This window comes from Ooceraea biroi, chromosome 12 (assembly GCF_003672135.1).
Source record: "Ooceraea biroi isolate clonal line C1 chromosome 12, Obir_v5.4, whole genome shotgun sequence".
NCBI classification, from domain to species: domain Eukaryota; kingdom Metazoa; phylum Arthropoda; class Insecta; order Hymenoptera; family Formicidae; genus Ooceraea; species Ooceraea biroi.
Window position 1 is genome coordinate 10,904,655 of NC_039517.1, and position 19,246 is coordinate 10,923,900.

At 29.8% G+C, this 19,246-nt stretch overlaps 3 protein-coding genes and 1 long non-coding RNA gene across 8 annotated transcripts in view; 2 read left to right on the forward strand and 2 right to left on the reverse strand.

The window, feature by feature from the left end:
• LOC105279524 (Bardet-Biedl syndrome 4 protein homolog) overlaps positions 1-10,980 on the reverse strand; it is a 113,161-nt gene extending 102,181 nt beyond the window's left edge. Inside the window, exon 1 of one of the 2 annotated variants that reach the window (XM_026973973.1) lies at positions 10,780-10,980. In XM_026973973.1, the coding sequence (XP_026829774.1) occupies positions 10,780-10,861 (82 nt within the window). In that variant the 5' untranslated portion in view covers positions 10,862-10,980. The remainder of the gene's footprint in view (positions 1-10,779) is intronic. The other variant, XM_011339363.3, reaches the window with a different exon arrangement.
• LOC113563006 lies at positions 3,876-4,928 on the reverse strand. The gene is made up of 2 exons (XR_003407287.1): positions 4,311-4,928; positions 3,876-4,189 (listed from the first exon to the last, which is right to left on the reverse strand). It is a non-coding gene; the product is annotated as an uncharacterized LOC113563006 (long non-coding RNA).
• Positions 10,981-11,362: 382 nt separating the features above from the next.
• Positions 11,363-17,164, forward strand: LOC105279528 (solute carrier family 35 member F5). 4 transcript variants are annotated; one of them, XR_893957.3, is made up of 9 exons: positions 11,363-11,619; positions 11,962-12,188; positions 12,351-12,488; positions 12,660-12,716; positions 13,005-13,268; positions 13,371-13,553; positions 13,696-14,012; positions 14,785-14,914; positions 15,013-17,164. XR_893957.3 is itself a non-coding variant. In XM_011339376.3 (9 exons), exons 2-9 carry the CDS (start codon positions 12,027-12,029, stop codon positions 15,080-15,082), a joined length of 1,440 nt encoding a protein of 479 aa, XP_011337678.1. In that variant the 5' UTR covers positions 11,364-11,619; positions 11,962-12,026; the 3' UTR covers positions 15,083-17,164. The 4 variants fall into 4 exon arrangements, 3 of the variants coding, with proteins under 3 accessions (XP_011337678.1, XP_026829772.1, XP_026829773.1); XM_011339376.3 differs by having other exon boundaries at positions 11,364-11,619; positions 14,666-14,914; XM_026973971.1 differs by having other exon boundaries at positions 11,364-11,614; positions 14,666-14,914.
• A 168-nt stretch (positions 17,165-17,332) lies between these two features.
• LOC105279537 lies at positions 17,333-18,983 on the forward strand. The gene is made up of 3 exons (XM_011339393.3): positions 17,333-17,907; positions 18,181-18,258; positions 18,749-18,983. Exons 1-3 carry the CDS (start codon positions 17,696-17,698, stop codon positions 18,768-18,770), a joined length of 312 nt encoding a protein of 103 aa, XP_011337695.1. The 5' UTR covers positions 17,333-17,695; the 3' UTR covers positions 18,771-18,983.
• Positions 18,984-19,246: the final 263 nt, after the last annotated feature.

A 19,246-nucleotide genomic window follows, 5' to 3' on the forward strand; every position in this document is an offset into this window, starting at 1 on the left:
TTCTGCTCTGAACAATCCAAAAGAATATGGACAAGTATTTACTGGAAGTAGGAAACAGATGCAATTTTTAGAAAGAATGATACATTTGTTGGAAACTATTAATGTAATTAACGACAAAGGTTCTCGTGTCAAAGTTAAATGTTTTGAAGGTTGGCAAATAACTATTAAGAGCATGATGCAATTTTAGGAAACATTAAAATGTTATAATTTTCCACACATTCGCACACGAAGAATAAACCAAGACTGCATTAAAAATTTCTTCGGTTCAATTAGACAACAAGGCGGTAATTCTTTGAATCCGACACCAATTCAATTCCTTCGTGCTTATAAAAAATTATTTAGTATGAAAGTATTGGAACATTCAGACACGCAAAATTGTGCTACAGATACTAATCATATGTTTAGTGCAATTGGTGTATCAGATTCGATTTTATCAACAGAATTTATTCCATCTACGACGCGTATAATTTTAGATATTCAGAATCACGACTACTATAATATAGATCTGCCAGAAGAAAATGCGTTCAAATATGTATGCGGATATTTAATAAAAAAATGTACAGAAATGCATACATGTGAAGTATGTACTAATTATGTCAATGAAAATAAGACTGTTATAGATAATAGTACTTTATATTGTTCTTTCCAGGCTTTTAATAGCACAGAAGAAAATCCATTTCGAAATTTACATATAGCAAGCAATAATTTCTGTGCTTATATACACAAATTAGAAGAAATATTTGTAAAAACATTCGAAAATAATTGTTACAAAAAACATATCGGTAATTATTTATTTAAACTTGTGCAGACCGTAACTTTTGAACCTCCATGTCCACATTTTCCAATACATTATTTAATAAAATTATTTTTCCGTATGCGTATATATTTTACTTTATCGCATCATAATAAAGAATGTAAAGGTAGTAATAGAAAAAATAGAAAACTTTTGAATCTTTTACATTTATAAGTATACTATTTAAAAAATATATTTATTTCAATATCTGCAGTCTTAGTTTTACATATATTAATTTCGGTATTGAATATGTATGTATTGAGATTGTGTTTACGGGCAAATGTAAACACAATTTCAATACGTATATATCAATACATACATGATCACGATTTTTATATTTTATAAAATCATATTCATATTTTCCTTAAATTTTAAAGATAAATCTTCCGTTTACTCTTTCTTTGGTTTGTACTGAGATGGACTGAGTAGCTAACGTATGGACAATGATAGAGTAATAACAAATAATTATTATAGCCACACTACATTTTTACATATTATAATATGCCGCATGAAAATTTTATGTTCAGTTATGACGAATATTCGCATGTTATTGTAATGATTTATATATGTTATAGAACCGCACATATGTTTCAAACATTTTAATATTTCTTGTACTCTTTCTTTGGTTTTTAAACAATTTACATGTTTTTATTATTATTTGTATATGAACTTTTAAGTGTATACTTTACTAAGAAATATTTATTTCTATTAATTATATTAATTTTACTAATTAATATACGTTAATATTTGTATTTTCTTAAATTTTAAATTTATATATAATTTATAATATATAATTTATTTGTGTATATATTTATGTATTCATAAATTATGTTTTTCTCATTTTGTCGCAATGAAATTGTATTCTATTTCTGCAAAAATATATTTAGAATGTATAGGTAATTCATCAACATATGTTACTTTTATTCATATACTAATTACTTCTCCAAATTATATTATATTTTATGCATGTTTTTTATGCATGTTTGCACTTTAAATATATTGCATCGTATACATATTTTTTATTTACTTTTAACTTTTGCATTCTTTTATTTGTTAAAAATATCTATGGGATGTAGACATTACTTTGTTACTAATTAAATTGTATGTACTTTTGCTTTCTTTTTCTCCTCTTTTTTTATTTATTGTATTACTAATTTTTTTTTTTTGAGTATACAGCATCGTCACCCAACCGTATATAATTTTTATTTAATTTTTATTTCTTAAATTAATCAAATCATTTCAAATACGTCAACAATCTGTTGTAGTCAAAATTGCAATTTATAGTGGGTTTTTCAACAAGTTACACAGATGGCACAGTGTGACACTGCTCGACACAGCAGAAAGCTAAGTACAAGCGTGTAAAATGTCCCAATGTTACCAATATTTTAAGAAATCTTATTTAGTATTTAAATGGTGGTTCCAAACTTTGTATAATAAAAATAAAGAACCTTAATGCACTCTTCTGAGATGTTTAGAACCGTTATACTCTCTATAGAGATTTTAAGAAATTAAACCTACACTTCACTGTTGGAACAAGAATTTTACACAGTGTAACATAATGTAATTTTACGTGTTCTTGCTGGAAAACAGCCATTAATAGCGGATTTAGAACCAGGAGAAGTGTATATACCATTCCCTGTAAAAAACACATAAACTAATACAAGTTCTTTTCCTAAATACCAGATCTACAAAAATTGTAATTATAATAATTTCTTTCTTACATTTTATTATATGTTATACAGAATACTTTGTAACAATGCATACAATAAAGAATCATTTTAGCATTCTGGAATTCCATATGAGGTTGTTTTTTAAAATTATGTACAGAATGATATAATATAAATATATTTTTCAAAAATAAAGTAAAATAATTTTTTAGAATACAACCTGTTATTTGATAACCGTTACCTGATCCTCGGAAGTCGATTACTATATTTATATACAATTTCTTAATTAAAAAAGGTAAAACTACACAGGAGGGTGATCTTGACAACATATGTCAAGGTCAAGATTGGAGCATGTTCCCCTAAACAGGAGTTTTACCTTAAAAAATTCTATTTTATATTAACAAAAACGTTTCTTTCTTGGAGCGCATGAGTTGTCTTTGTTTGGAAATGTAAATCAACATTTTCATTTTAGAGTTCTTTTTCGAAATAAGTTTTAAAAGCGATGTTTCTTAATTAATGTCACTTAATTAATTTATGAGATATTTCTTTTATATTTGTTTCATTATATTTAGTACCAGCTGTACAACTTGAAAATTTTTTTTCTCCTAAATATAGATTTTTTATTTTTATTGTTTTTTAAATGACGACAGATTTAAATGTATAAATACATAGCAGAGTGAACTGTACGAATTACAATTATTCTTTAAATTATGTTTAATATTTTGTTATTAATCCGAAACGAAACATTTTTCCTTTAAAAAGTTTTTTTACATATTCCAAAAGGTACGTGCTCGTTACGACGCGAGCAATATTCTATTTTTGTCTAATATTCGGTGAGCAATAAAGATAAAATGATGCTCGCATCGTTGAGAGCGCCAAGTGGTATGCAACCGATAGTAACAGCATAGATCTTATAATACCTGGGGTACGGTCCAAGTCACGCTTCGAAGCGCTCCTAGACACTTTCCATCCTTTTTCTTCTGTCAAATGAGAAGAAGATAGAAAGTGTCTAGAAGCGCTTCGAAGCGTGACTTGGACCGTACCCCTGGATAGGCCTTGTTGATGAAAATCGGGGACCGAAATGCCAGAGCGAGAGAGCAATATATTTTCTGTCCTTCTATTGGAAAAGGAAAGACTGAGCAAGCGCGGAGGCGCAGGGACGTAATATCTGATGAAGCATTAAAAATATAATCAAATGATATATTAAAGAATATAAATAAACAAGTATAATAAAAAATCAAGCGGCAAGGGCTTTTACGGCTATTAAACAAACAGATAATTATAAAACTTCAGAATTAAGGAAATTGAAAGTGAAATACCTGGAGATATTTTATAGGGATGTAAGAAGGAATTATTTTTCCGGGAAAAGGAAACAAGAGAAGATATAAAAATTAATGTATGATTGAGAAAAGAAATAATAGCAAATATCATTAGCATGTTATTTAGTAGTATAATATAAACAATATTAATATAATATAAATACTATTTTTAACTTATAGTATCTATAAACTTATAGTAGTACTTTTACATCAAACTTTGTGGGATGATTTTACAAGGAATCAGTCATGAGAAAATAAAATTAATTTAGTTAATTTTTTACATATTTTATTTGGCTTTTCGTTATTTTCACGTGCTATGTGATAAAATCTTATGTCTATGTAAGTAGAAACAATAAGATTTATGAGCTGATTTCTGCGATTACCATAAAAATCTTGGCCCTGAGAGTGACCTGTAATAATTTCAGTGAAAACAACTTTATTAACTGAATTTTTTACTTTACTTATTCTAAATCCAACTGTAGCACAAAACAGATACATATCCTTTATATGCGTCTGAATATTTTCAATTACTTTTATCACATTTTTAACCAATATCTGCCGCATACTTCACATCTTATCGTCATTTTATCGATAAATGAATAAATTACTTTTATAGGTTACATTCATGACACATACGTGAAACCGAACTGTTGGCCATTTTTAATATATCATTTCGCGCATGCGTTTCGTATACTGTAAAGTGAAGGATGGACGATGAATGGATATGTTCTCACTCTTTCTCTCTACAGGAAAAGGCCTATCCAGGTATATAAGATCTATGAGAGTAACAGACACATTTCATCCTACGCAAGTGTTCCACTTGGCGCTTTCAACGATGCGGGAACGTACTATGTATAGTATGTATATAATAACTTGGAAAGAAATGATTGGTTACCTACCATGCCCGCGCGTGTGTAGTTCGTTTTAGCCTACGCTAACATCAAAGGTGCCGACAGAGAGTTGCGCTACTATATATACTGTGGTTTCAGTCTCACATACACACGACACATTCAAAGCGAGTTTGTCCGCCAAGGCGCGTTTTCATGTACCTAACGTGCAGTGACTCGCTTGGTAATAGTAGGCGTATCGCCCTAATTTATTCGTTGGTAAAGATTAACGCGCGCGGTTCAAATTTAATAACAACAATTTAATTAAGTAATTAGTTTTCTCTTAAATTAATATAACCTAATTAAGATATCGCGAATCCGCTTGCGCTGTCTTTTTCAGAATTTCTAATTGTTTCGTTTGTAGTTGAACTTTCAAAAATCAACATTTATTTAAATAAAAAATAGCTAACGTTGCAATTTGTTAAGATATCGCGAATCCGCTTGCGCTATCATTTTCAGAATCGTTTCTAGTTGTTTGGTTTATCCCTACAAAAACCTTTTTAAAAAAATAAAAAATATTTACGCCAAGTACATAAAACGTATCGAACTTTCTAAAAACAGTGTAATTATAAAAAAATAACCTTTCTAAAAAAGTGTATTATGAAAATTTATTCTTCAAAAATATACATGAAATCAATGCAATTTATCTAGCATTTGTTTAAAAATGGATGTTGTCAGTGCAATATCCAACAATTATATACAAGATGCATTCACAATTAATCCAAAAATTATATGAAACAAGTTGTATACATTCAAAAGTATATGCAACACAAGCTTAACGCATCCATTGTCTCTTCACACAAATTCTAAGTCACATAAAACGTGCTTAAACTGACTCAAATGATCAACGGAGTCATAGTGAAGCAAAAACCTTGGCGTGCCCGGGTTGTATTACGATGCAATAGCTCACCATACAAAATACAGTACAAATCAAGATACTGTTACTCAAGTTTAGAAGAATTTTGTAAGACATGTCCAATGCGACCCGGGCACGCCAAGTTGTTTGCTTCATTATGATTCCGTTGATCATTTGAGTCAGTTTAAGCACGTTTTATGTGACTTAGAATTTGTGTGAAGAGACAATGGATGCGTTAAGCTTGTGTTGCATATACTTTTGAATGTATACAACTTGTTTCATATAATTTTTGGATTAATTGTGAATGCATCTTGTATATAATTGTTGGATATTGCACTGACAACATCCATTTTTAAACAAATGCTAGATAAATTGCATTGATTTCATGTATATTTTTGAAGAATAAATTTTCATAATACACTTTTTTAGAAAGGTTATTTTTTTATAATTACACTGTTTTTAGAAAGTTCGATACGTTTTATGTACTTGGCGTAAATATTTTTTATTTTTTTAAAAAGGTTTTTGTAGGGATAAACCAAACAACTAGAAACGATTCTGAAAATAATAGCGCAAGCGGATTCGCGATATCTTAACAAATTGCAACGTTAACTATTTTTTATTTAAATAAATGTTGATTTTTGAAAGTTCAACTACAAACGAAACAATTAGAAATTCTGAAAAAGACAGCGCAAGCGGATTCGCGATATCTTAATTAGGTTATATTAATTTAAGAGAAAACTAATTACTTAATTAAATTGTTGTTATTAAATTTGAACCGCGCGCGTTAATCTTTACCAACGAATAAATTAGGGCGATACGCCTACTATTACCAAGCGAGTCACTGCACGTTAGGTACATGAAAACGCGCCTTGGCGGACAAACTCGCTTTGAATGTGTCGTGTGTATGTGAGACTGAAAACTGAATACTGTTCCTTATAAGTGCCACTTTTACATGGACTCGATTCGAGATCTCAAGAGTGACTGCACCAATTTTGTTCGGGTTACTCGCAATCGAAAGGTCGTATCAACATTATATAATAAAAGTATCATTAGATTTTCTATTACGATTTTTGTTTCCGAGAATATTTCATCGGAAAATCTGACAAGGCAAAACTCGAGATAAGGCTACTGGGTAGCGCCTCGACGATGCCGCGCCAGTGCCGTGTCAAGCGATAATTTCTCATGCGGCTATTAATTTTTTTTTATGTACTTGGCGTCGCGACGCTACCGCGTCGCTTGATAAAGAAAAAATCGATAAGAAAAGGAAATATACTAACATGTGTGGAAATATTTCCTATTAATCTGTTTAATTTGTTTGTTTATTTAAAAAATATTTTGAAACATATGTAAATACAGTATTATTGTTTCTATCGAGTTGAGTGAAGTATTGTGGAAAAGCCCTTTTGATATGGGATGTTCCTGAGCATGCGAAATTTTGACAAGTTGATGAACTTTACATCTTTTCCGTTTAAAAACTACAGTAGCCATTTTGATATTAGAATCTTCGTCTCCAAATGAACTCAGAAATCTACCATTACTGGTAAGTCTAGGATATCCTGTATGGTATCATTATATATTATATATTATATTATATATTATATGATTGATATAAGCAGTATAATAAATAAAATATACTAAGAATTTCATTTTTTTTTGTGGTTTATGACAAGTAAGCAATAATTAGTGTAATGATTTATCCTCAGCCAACATATATAATTAATATATAATCATTTAACAATGCTACATATTTCTATTCGCCTCATTTCATTAAAGAGTTAGCAATGCAACAACAACTTTAAAAACTTTTCTACAGGTAAACACATTTTTCTAAATACAAATGTTTCAATAAGTTTGTATCAAGAATAAAATATTAGACTATTTACTCTTCTTTTTACTTTATTTTTATATGATTTAGGTAACCAAATACTTAAATATAATAGATACGGAAAGTCAATTTTTCAACAATCAATAGATATCCATATTTTTTCTTAGTAATGTAAAATAAATGAAATGTAAAATAAATTAAATGTAATGTAAAACAAATTTAAAAAATTCTTTAAATTGATGTCTTCACAGTTTGTTTGAAAAACGTTATATTAAATTTATTTGGATGTCTTTTGATATTTACCAATTAAATTGGACCCCCCACCAACACCAAAAAAGTTCGGACCTATCAGAAACTTTAGTGCTAATTATGTGCTAATTAGTTGCTCTATTCCCGATTTTGTTGCTCGAATCGTTTAGCAGGAAATTGCAATCATAATGGGGGGGGGGTCCAGCTTAACATTAAGGTGGAACTCCGCCCATACTGATAAAACTATATAGAGTGCCCGAATCGACAAAACAACTACACTAGAATGTGTTGCTATTTTATTGCTCTAAGATAGTGCAAATTCATTTTCAAAATATAATTTTGTTAAACATATACTAACATCCATGAACAAGTACAACGCAGCGCGCCATAACATTCTCGATCAAATTCATTGCAAGAAAGTATTACTCAAAATTACTATCGAACAGTTTTACATAAACAAATATGTACAATCATTACAAAACAGTTAGTTATTATTAAACGAAAATCAGGCAATCACAGACTAAGGTGCTTTACATAAGATACATTACTTAAAAAATTTGTTGCTCGGAAGATTTAGATTCTAAACTGTTCTCTGTATCACGGGCTATCGAAAAATACCAAAAACTGAATTTGTTGCTAACTCCAAAGTGATAAAATAGTCGCACATATACAGAGTGTCCCGGGTTTTAACCGACAAACTGCGGGAGCATATTCTACTAGTGGAAATAAGAAAAACTTCTTATATCGAGTTTGCTTAGAAATGCTTTATTACAAAGTTATAAACCAATATTGAAAAGAAATATGAGATAAGTAACAACGGAACATAGTGTAGAATTTGGAAGGTCGAAGATGTTTATGTTATGTGTATTCACATGTATTCATGTTCACTATGTTGAAACGATTCAGTATGATTGTTACTTTCACAACAGTAGCTGTTAGATTTCAATCGTCGTGTGAACTAGCAATTACTATCAGAATGCCAAAAGTGTTTTCAAATGAGGAATACACTGATATTCATTTCGTGTACGGATTCTGTGACGGAATGCACGAGCTACCGTACGAGAGTATCAACGTAGATTTCCTAACAGGAGAGTACCAGATAGTTCTGTGTTTAGTAATACTCATTTGCAATTACGTAATTTGGGTTCATTTCGACCTATGAATGAATATGATGATGTTCGTTCAGCTCTAAGACACCGACGACGCTCGGAAAGAATCTTAAATCTTTGCCAAAACAGCTGGATACAGTTAGACGGTTGTCCATCACACTATGCTAGACAAGTTAGAAACTGGTTAGATGAACATTATGCTCATAGGTGGATTGGTCGAGGAGGACCGGTTTTCTGGCCTCCAAGATCGCCCGATTTAACGCCTCTTGATTTTTATTTATGGGGAACTTTAAAAAATAAAGTTTACAGTACAGAAGTAATCTCGCTTGAAGATTTAAAGCAACGAATTACTAATTCAGTTACTGAGATGCAACAAAATTTTCAGGAATGTCGTACTGTAACAAATTCTGTACTACGTCGATGTCTAGCTTGTATCGATGTGCAAGGACAACATTTTGAAATGCGTCACTAAATCATTGCGTACATAATTTTTATTTTTGTGAAAAAATCCGTTGTTACTTATCTCATATTTCTTTTCAATATTGGTTTATAACTTTGTAATAAAGCATTTCTAAGCAAACTCGATATAAGAATTTTTTCTTATTTCCACTAGTAGAATATGCTCCCGCAGTTTGTCGGTTAAAACCCGGGACACCCTGTATACATTTAAGACCAGTTGTTCCAACTTCTTGGCAGGATTCGAGGATATATATATATATATCAATAGATAAATATTATGATATATAATCGTTTGATTTATTCAATAAATCATTATAAAAATCAATCAATTAATCAACATGCAGTTTTATGCAGTTTTCTACTTCGCGCTTTGCGTACTGTGATAGCGTATTGTTTTTAAATGTTACCACTAGGTTACACTATAAGGCCGGTATTCATAGTCGGATCTTATATTTAAGACCGTCTTAAGTTTATCTGCAGATATTATATAGATCATTTCATTGGCTACGGAGTATCTGAAGATACACTTAAGACGGTCTTAAATGGGTGCTTTCCATTAACGACACAGAGTATCATTCTATCTTTGTTGTTCACTGGTATTGAAAGAAGATAGAATGATACTCTGTGTCGCACTGTGTCGTTAATGAAAAGCACCCATATAAGATCCGACTATGAATACCGCCGGCCTAAGGTAGCTTGACGCTAGATGACCAATGCAATACAATGTGATATGGCGTAATTTGTTGTGACCGCCAGTTGCAATAGGCAACGTTTACATGTTTTTTACATAAATTTGCTGTGTTAGTTTACTTAAATGATGAAAGGGAATCTGATTAAAATCTTATTTTTGTTATTTCAAATATTTATATTCCATGATTAATGATAATATTTTAATAGTAAAATAAATTTTATAAGTTTTAAATTGTATTAAATGTTATTTTCAAAGACATTTCTGCATAGATATGCAATAATTACTTGTGTAATTGTAAGAAAAGATTTATTTTCTGAATTTTTGTTTTATGATACTCGATTATAGTAACAGCTTGCGTTTACGTAAAGTTGAAACGACTGAAATATTCTAATGACTACATTATCGTGAATATTTTTTGTGTTGATTACTATAAATAATGTTATGGTAAATATTATATGTTATGATAAACGTTGTAATAATATTGCAATTATAAAGTTGCAGTAAAGTTAAATGTAACAAAACATTTTGTTCTTCAAATTCAAAAAATGTTTTAAAAAATAAATCTTCTTATTAGAAATATTCTTATCTTTTTTATTTTAAAAGCATCAATAAACAAGGATACTAGCATATATAAATTTTTAGGTGAAATAAAGAAATTGATATATATCATGATATTTTTGATTTTTCATAAATATCTGATATTATGATATTTATAGAAATATCATGATATTTTCGAACCCTGCTTCCTGGTAAACTGATTAACACTTAAATCACATATCTGTCTCTGTTTTCTCTTCAAGAGAAGCAAAGACAAATACATGGGTTAACTTATTATTTGTTAGCTTATTAAGAAGTTGGAACAATCGACCTTTAATGAGGAAAATTGTTAACCTTAATGTTACCGGAAAATAAGATATTTGATACCTCTTTTGCATCTGTCGATTCTTGTTCTTTGTACAATTGTAGATTCTTGTAAACGACCGTTGCTAAGAGTATCGTGTGCCATTATTTTTATGACACTTAAATGTTATTCAATAGTTGTTCTTTTATTTGTATTTTTCACACTTACACACTCGACTCTTCTCAACATTACATTTTAAGAAAAATGAGTATTGTTATCGTCTTCCATTGCCATAGTAACCAACTATAGACTTCATACGCATTAAGGCCTGTGTCCACGATCCAAGAACTTTGACAAAGTTCTTGGATCGTGGACACAGGCCTTTATACAAACGAATGCGATCACAGTGGTGTCGCTAATGCAGCCAGTCAGTGCGCGCCAATTAAAACGTCAATATATTACGATTCAAATTAATCAAATATGCTAATTGCGATAAGCGGGTAAGAGCTTAAAATAAAACAAAATGAAATATTAGAGGAAGGCAGTTGATTGTATCGTAACTAATCACGCGTCGGATGTAATGAAATATAGTGAGATATGAGTAAAACAAAAAAAAGAGAGAAAGGAAAACGGAGACTGCGCGCGTCGACGCAACGTTGATATTACGACCGTGTTATCATACGCGATAAAATTGACGTACCTGTTATCACTAGCGCTTCACGATGTAAGCGGACATTACAACGTGTTAGCTCGTACGATAGTTATATGAATATAGTGTGTGTTACCGGTACACAATTGATAATTGTACGTTCATTCTCTTGGAAGGTGTACGAGTAGTGGAATCAATATCAGATTCGTTAGCAACAGACAATGGGATGCGGGGCCAACGTCGATTGGAGCCGGGCCCACAAACAGCCGGTTAGGTTAGGTCATCTTCTGAGTGTGACGTTAAGAAATCAGAACCTTTGTTATCGTCCCTTGACATTGATTGGCACAGATCTTGGCTCGTGCTTGCAGTTTCACATTTAATATTTCTCTGTAGACGCATGTTTGAGTGCACTAGATCACAGCTCCTATGTTTTCCTATATTAGAAATTTTCATAACATGACAGCTGATCGGTGGAAGAAGGAAAGATAATGCAACTAACACTATGTATAAAGTAAAGAATATATTCTGATATAGATCTTAATGGGTACCGTTCTCAATCATCTACTTACAGTATCGAAATAACAAATGAGAGCATTGCAATGCATTGATATTGCAGAAACTGCGTATTGCAAAAACGAGTAGATAATATGGACATGATGCCGTAAGTGAAAGGGACTAAGAATGAGCTGTTCCGTGGAATTACGCCAGCGTAGACAACAGGGGATGGCGGAGGATCCTCATAAACTCGCGGCGATGATGAACAAATCTCAAAGACTCGTACTGGGACTTTTGGTTTTACTATTAGTCGATATAATTTGGGTCTCTAGTTCTGAGCTTACCAAAGTAAGAAATATCAATCTCTCTATTTTTTTTTCTCTTATAATTGCTTCCAGTTGTTTTTTATATTATTTATCATTTTAGAGAGATAACTTTTGATTAAAAATACTGATAAAATTTTATTACTATACATGTGTGACTACAAAATAATATTTCTTTTTGTTTCAGTATATTTACAGAGAAGCAACATTTGAAAAGCCATTTTTTAGTACATATATAAGGACATCTATGTTTACCCTTTACTTATTTGGTCTGTGCTTTTGGCCATCCTGGCGAGAACAATGTAATAAACCTGCAACATACATGGTACTCACAAAATTATATAAAATTGCATGACGTATTACTGTGTCTCTCTCTGTATTTTGCTATTATTTCTCATATATATACATATATATATATGTATGATGTATGTATGTATGTATGTATGTATGTATGTACGTGCGTATATGTATATGTATATATGTTGCTTTTTTTCAGTTCATAGATCCCAATGTCGAAGATGATAATTTTTATTCGGAGGCTAATACAAGTCTAGTAAGTAAAATATAATTTAAATAATTATAATTATAACTTTTGCTTTTATATATCTTTATTATGCTATAAATATATAATAATAATAATAATAATAATATACTCTAAATATATAATAGTAACAATATATATGCTACATCATGATGCATTAAAATATAATCTAAACGCTTTCTTTGTCAATTAACTTGAAAAAGTTTCTATTGTATTATTAAAATAAATGCCAGTCGATATGCGTTAAAACTAGAAATAATTCTTAGTTATTAATGTGATAACAATTGTTTATTATTGTAGAGCGATCCAACATTTGTTCCAATAAAAACTCCGGATCATTGTGATCGCTCATCAGGTACGGAGAGCGATGATTCGTCTATTCGATCTGTAAGATTTAGCAAATTAGCAGAAGTGCGTCATATGTCGGAAAGCGATGCCACGGAAGCTCTATTGGCTCGACTCAGTTATCAAGCAAGCGTGAGAGCAGGAGAACACGCAAGGCGACAAGCTAACAAATTCTCTGTACAAAAAGTGGCTAAAATAGCCCTCATGTTTTGTGTATTTGTGGGTAACATAATATTATAATTCCTTAAGTAATATTGCCCGAGTAACATCATTTTACTAACAGTATTGTTAATAATTATTGTTAATATTATCTGTTTTTAGTGGTTCATGGCGAATTACACGTATCAAATATCATTAGAGCAAACTGAAGCTAGAATCGTGACTATATTGTCCTCGATGTCTAGTTTATTCATTTTATTTCTTGCTGCCGTTTTCCCTAGTAATGGAGGGGATAAGTTTACATTATCTAAGTTAACCGCCGTAGTGATTAGCATCTTTGGACTAGTAAGTTGCAATTTTATTATACAATGCAATTGATTCTGAATTGTTCCTATCGTTAAAAACAATTTGAGAAAAGTGTTTTAGTGAATGTAGATGCATTAAACATTTCATTTTATACATCTGGAAAAACCATTTTTATTTGCAGATTTTAGTCGGTCTTTCAGATTTGACTGTAGAAAGCAACAGCATATCAACAGGCGTAATATTAGCTCTAGTCAGTGCTTTCTTCTATGCCGTATATATCGTATTTTTAAAAAGAAAAGTTGATCACGAAGATAAAATGGATATACCAATGTTTTTCGGCTTTGTGGGAATATTTACTTTAACGCTTCTGTGGCCTTTATTTTTTATTCTTCATTATGGTCGTTGGGAAGAGTTTGAATGGCCCAGTAGTCATCAATGGACATTCTTAATTATAAACGGCCTGATTGGTACAGTTCTGAGTGAAGTTCTGTGGCTATGGTAAGTTCAATAAAATATTTATACATTTATTGTGTATTATTACATATAGTGATAGTAAGAATAATAATTCTCATCATTCTTTTATATTTAATATGTTCACTACCAACATAGCAACATGTAGTTTAAACTTTGTTCTTAGTAATACAGTATATATTATACAATATACTGTAAAAATACTAAGTATATTGAGTAACTAAATGCATATATTATATAATATGTCACATATATGTGATGCTGATCTATAGCATTAACATTAACATTGAATAATCTGTAGACTATACATCACACATTAATCGTAAAGATAAAGAAATTAAATATATTTATTGTTGAAAAATACTAAGTAAATAATAATACAAACTTAGTTTTTATGATGTATGATAAACTTAAACTTACTTTTCAAAGTACAATGTAATTGATATATTTCTTATAACTACATGCTAAGCCCATCAGTCATGTTTTTTACAATTTACAATTTTTAAACTTATTTTTGCTATATCTACAGTAAACTTTATTTGTTTTTGGGATCATAAAATGGAAATTGATTGTTGACACACATGTATGACGTTGTGAATCCTTGTTTTCTGTCACACATATGTGACACATGGTATCAAATGTTTTAATTCTCTGAATAACAGAATTGTGTTTGTTTATAGGGGTTGTTTTTTGACATCATCCCTCATAGCAACATTGGCAATAAGCTTAACGATGCCTATGTCAATGATAGCCGATGTTCTCTTGAAAAAAATAGAATATCCTTGTATTTTCTATTTAGGAAGCATTCCAATGCTTTTGGCATTTCTGACGGTATCTCTCCTGTCTTATTACGATAATTGGGATCCTGTTATGGATTTAATGAAACGATTTTACATCTGGATTTGTAAAAGAAATGGCAGATCTGCAAGGTAAAATCAAGATAGATGTAATCATTGAAATATATAAATTAAATTATAAATAATTGATTATAATAAATATAATTGATATTTTTCAATATAATTTTTAGGATTCCAGATCTTGAAGCAGAACAAACAGAATCTTTGATAGGAGTCGGTAGTGGCGATCATGAAGCATAATAAGACAATAATGAGAAAGGATCGAAGAGATAGTAAAATGTCTTGCTTTACATAAGTCAACATAATAAAAAAGAACTTAATAAGTGGGGGATACATGCTATATGTAAGGGGTGGGTAAAAAATATTAAATGAAGTAGTTTTTTTGTCCATTTTCTATAAGTGTCATCATCGATGGCGAATATTTGTTTTTCTTTAAAATATTTGTTTCAATGTCCATTGTACAGATGTGAGTGACGATAGTCAATGTTTCATTTGTTTGTATTTTTTAATGCATGTGTCTCGCTTTATTTCACATTAAATATCATGAAATAGTGTTACTGCCCGACAAAAAATATCTCTTTTTAAAACAATAATTATCATGAATTAATTTACAAACTATATTTTATTTTTCAAGCTTATTATGCCTTTGAAACTTTGTTCTTAAAGATTTATTCCATAAGTAAATATTGCTCTCGTAAAAGCTGTGTCATCAAAATCTGATATACATATATTATAACTATTTCCAGATTATATACTATGATTTTTGTTATATTCTATTCTATAATTGGGTTTGAAGACAAAATTCTTCAATGTCTTCTCCGAAATCTGTACATAATATGTATTAAGAGTTAATTAAAATCAAAGAAATATTTATTTATAATGTTAAAGTTATGCTATTTCTAATAGTAATATTTTTTATGCTATTAAGCTACATTTTCTAACACATTGATAATCAATGAATAAATAAATTATTGAGGTTATTTCATTGCACGTTACAAGAAGCTTTCGAGATGTATCTAGTACATTCTGTACTTATCTTTAGTATTTGTCACATTTTAGATAAAATATTACAAACTATTTAAAACATAGTTTTAATAAGCAAAAATGACAGAAAAAGAGAGATGCTAACATTTTGGACCAATTAAAAGGTGATAATAAATCATCACCGGAAATCATCCATAATACGCGAAGAATAAGAAATTGATATGAGATCAAAATTCAAATTTCAATGATATGAATATTACGTCCTAAGCATGTAATTAAAATATTAGCTTACATTCCGCTATGATTCCATGAGTTATTTCGATTACAAAAATTCTATTGCAAAATTACATTCGTTTTTCTTCTACTTCTGATAATTTTGTTCTATCCGCTGATAATTAATGCGCACAAGTTTCACTATATTGTGTTCAAATATCAACAAAACTATTATGTTTATATAAAATAGAAATATATAGAAATATATTAAATGTGAGAACTGTGTAAACTGTGAAATAAACCATCGATTTATGGTTAAATCAGCGTAGTAAACGTAGTAAATCTTGAATAAGATGTTAATTATTTAAACAGATGGACATGTAACATGTAAAGAGAAATGAAATATGGTATCTTTATGGTATCTTTAGCAACAGTTTATTCATGCCTCTCGTTTCTATTTATACATAAAATTGCGATATTCGTGTTAAACCTTTAAAAAATTCGTGTATCTTAATCTCATCAAAATTAAATATAAACAAAATAACCTTAACAGAATCAACGTTATTGCATCTATTGCAAATCTATTTCCTAATTCTAAATGTATTTCGTAAGGAGCATATGTAACAAATTATTGTAAAAATTATTCTAGTTGCATAGTGTTAATGATAGGATGAAGAAATGTTAAAAAGAAAGATACAAGTATCTTTGAAAAACAAAGGCAAAGATCGAGACTAATCAGTAGCAATGTTATATTAACTATATATGTGATATAACAAATAGAATGCGCGAGTATATTTTTAGGGTAATATAACGTAATCCACTACAGAAATATCGCGCGCACGCGATATATGATAATTAATCTCTTGTTTAATGTTATAATCAGACTTGAGATTCAATGTATATATTACTTTACATCGTGCATGTAGGAAGATTCCGCTTTTGACCAGGTCGAATCTAAAGATGTCCTTATAATATTCGTATAAATTCGTATAAAATGTTTCGACGTAAGTTTATATACACGAAATCTTCAAAATGACACAGTCGGCAATCTTTTCACAAAAGAGACTGGTTATAACCATATTCGTGCTGTATATTCAATGTAAATAAATTATTATGTTCTAAAATTACATACTTACATTTGTATACATATTATAAGATTTTATGATAATAAAATATCTACTATATTCTATATCTATATAAAAACGAGTAAATTTTAAGACAATCGAATCCCGACAAACAAAAGCTTCATATTAAAAAAACATGTAATTGACATGTGCACACAATTGTTGCATATATATATTTATATATTATATATATTTTAGCCTATTGACTTTCGATTTTTGATGAAATAGAATACATAACCTTTGCGAAGATAATTTATAACATTTCATACAATTATTTTTTAATATGGCGCACAATGATAAACCAAGTGCACTTGATTTACATATAGAAGGTAAATATTTAAAAAATAATATTCCATATATAATAGTGATGTATGCGTACACGCATACACAAAATAAACGTACATACACAAATACACACATACACAAATTTTAGAAATACTTAAAATACATTTTTAAGATGTATTATTTTTCTAGTAAATAAGCAAAATCTATCGTTTTCGGAGAAAAATGTCAGAACGTTACGGTGGGTATCATGTTGTTTGCGCGCATTATTTATATTAATAAAGATTTTGTTTATTTTTATCACGGTGTTCTTGGTATTAGACTTCCAACTAATCCATCTTGGCCAAAAATACCACGTCGCTTAACCAATAGTGCTAATAACATTATTGAACCTCCATGTGTGATTACTTTGATGGGAACTTGTACAAAAACTTGCAATACAATGCGAGCTATTACATGTCAGTAAGTCTCCTGAATATTCTGACATATTTATAAGCACATTCTGTGAGCACATTAAGCTCTGTATTCTGTAAGAAAATTTTTATAAGTTCTGTAGCTCTTTAGCTCTTTAATTCTTTCTTATTTTCACTCGTTCTTTCTCTCTTGTCCTATAGTGCTACGTAGCTTATAGAGATACAGCGTTATAGAGCATTTTTACAAAATATACCCCTAATTGTAAGTCTAAAAATATCGTATTTGCTTATATTTGCTCTCTATTCGTCATATTTGTCTTAGACATTCTAAACCGAAATGTGAAGCAGTCACACAAATGCCAAAAAGACTATCTGGATGTCTGGATCCACGTTTTAGAAGGTATCAGAATCTGATGAATTTTCGAATAACTTGTACGATATTTCACGAACTATGCGTACTATACACACGTTGAAACGTAAAATTTTACGTTTTAACAATCTCTACAATCTCTAATACAACATAGGCAAATATTGCAACAAAAGACTAAGAAACCAAATGAATTCTTTAATATGGATAATAATGAACAAAAGACACAATTGGACAGATGTATTCTGCAAAAAATTAAAAAAGTTGAAAAAGATTTGCAGGAAAATCTTGTCAGTGAAAGTGCAGATGATTCGTCATATCACGATATGAATAAATTATTAAAAAGCGTTACAAAATCGAAGAGATCAACTGATTGTTTTGTTAAGAAGGGATCCACTTTAGAAGCAAATTATTGTATGGATAATTGCATTGTATTGTGATGAGTGATTGCATATAATATTCGCATTATATATGCTAAATTATTCTATTAAACATTTCCATGATTATCTTAAATTTATTTCAGCTTCATTGTGCATGGCTACTGAACGAGATGATAATATACATAGATCTTTTCAAGAACAGAAACAAGTGAGTGAGAACAAATTGTTCTTTATAGATGCCATTATTATTGTCGATATTAATTATTAAAAGCTTAACATTAAAGTATATTTGTTGTAGCGGAATAACATATTTAAATAAGTAACTATTAGACGCGCAAATTAATTCGGTACTTTTTTTGAAAAAGCTGAGCCTTTATTACAAAAAAATAAACATATCATCATCTTCGAAATTATATTTGCCATCATTTTTAAATATTTTTCTCTATATTCCTATTAGCTATCTATTATCGAGCAGTTGATAAACCCCTCTAAAAAAAAGAAAATAAATAAAGGCTCCATTTTTTAAATTAAAAGCACCGAATTAATTTGCACACTAATATTTAATAAACTATTGGTTTTTGTGGCTGATGAGAAGAAAATATACATGCTGTTTTCAACGTTTTTAATATTTAAACTATTGC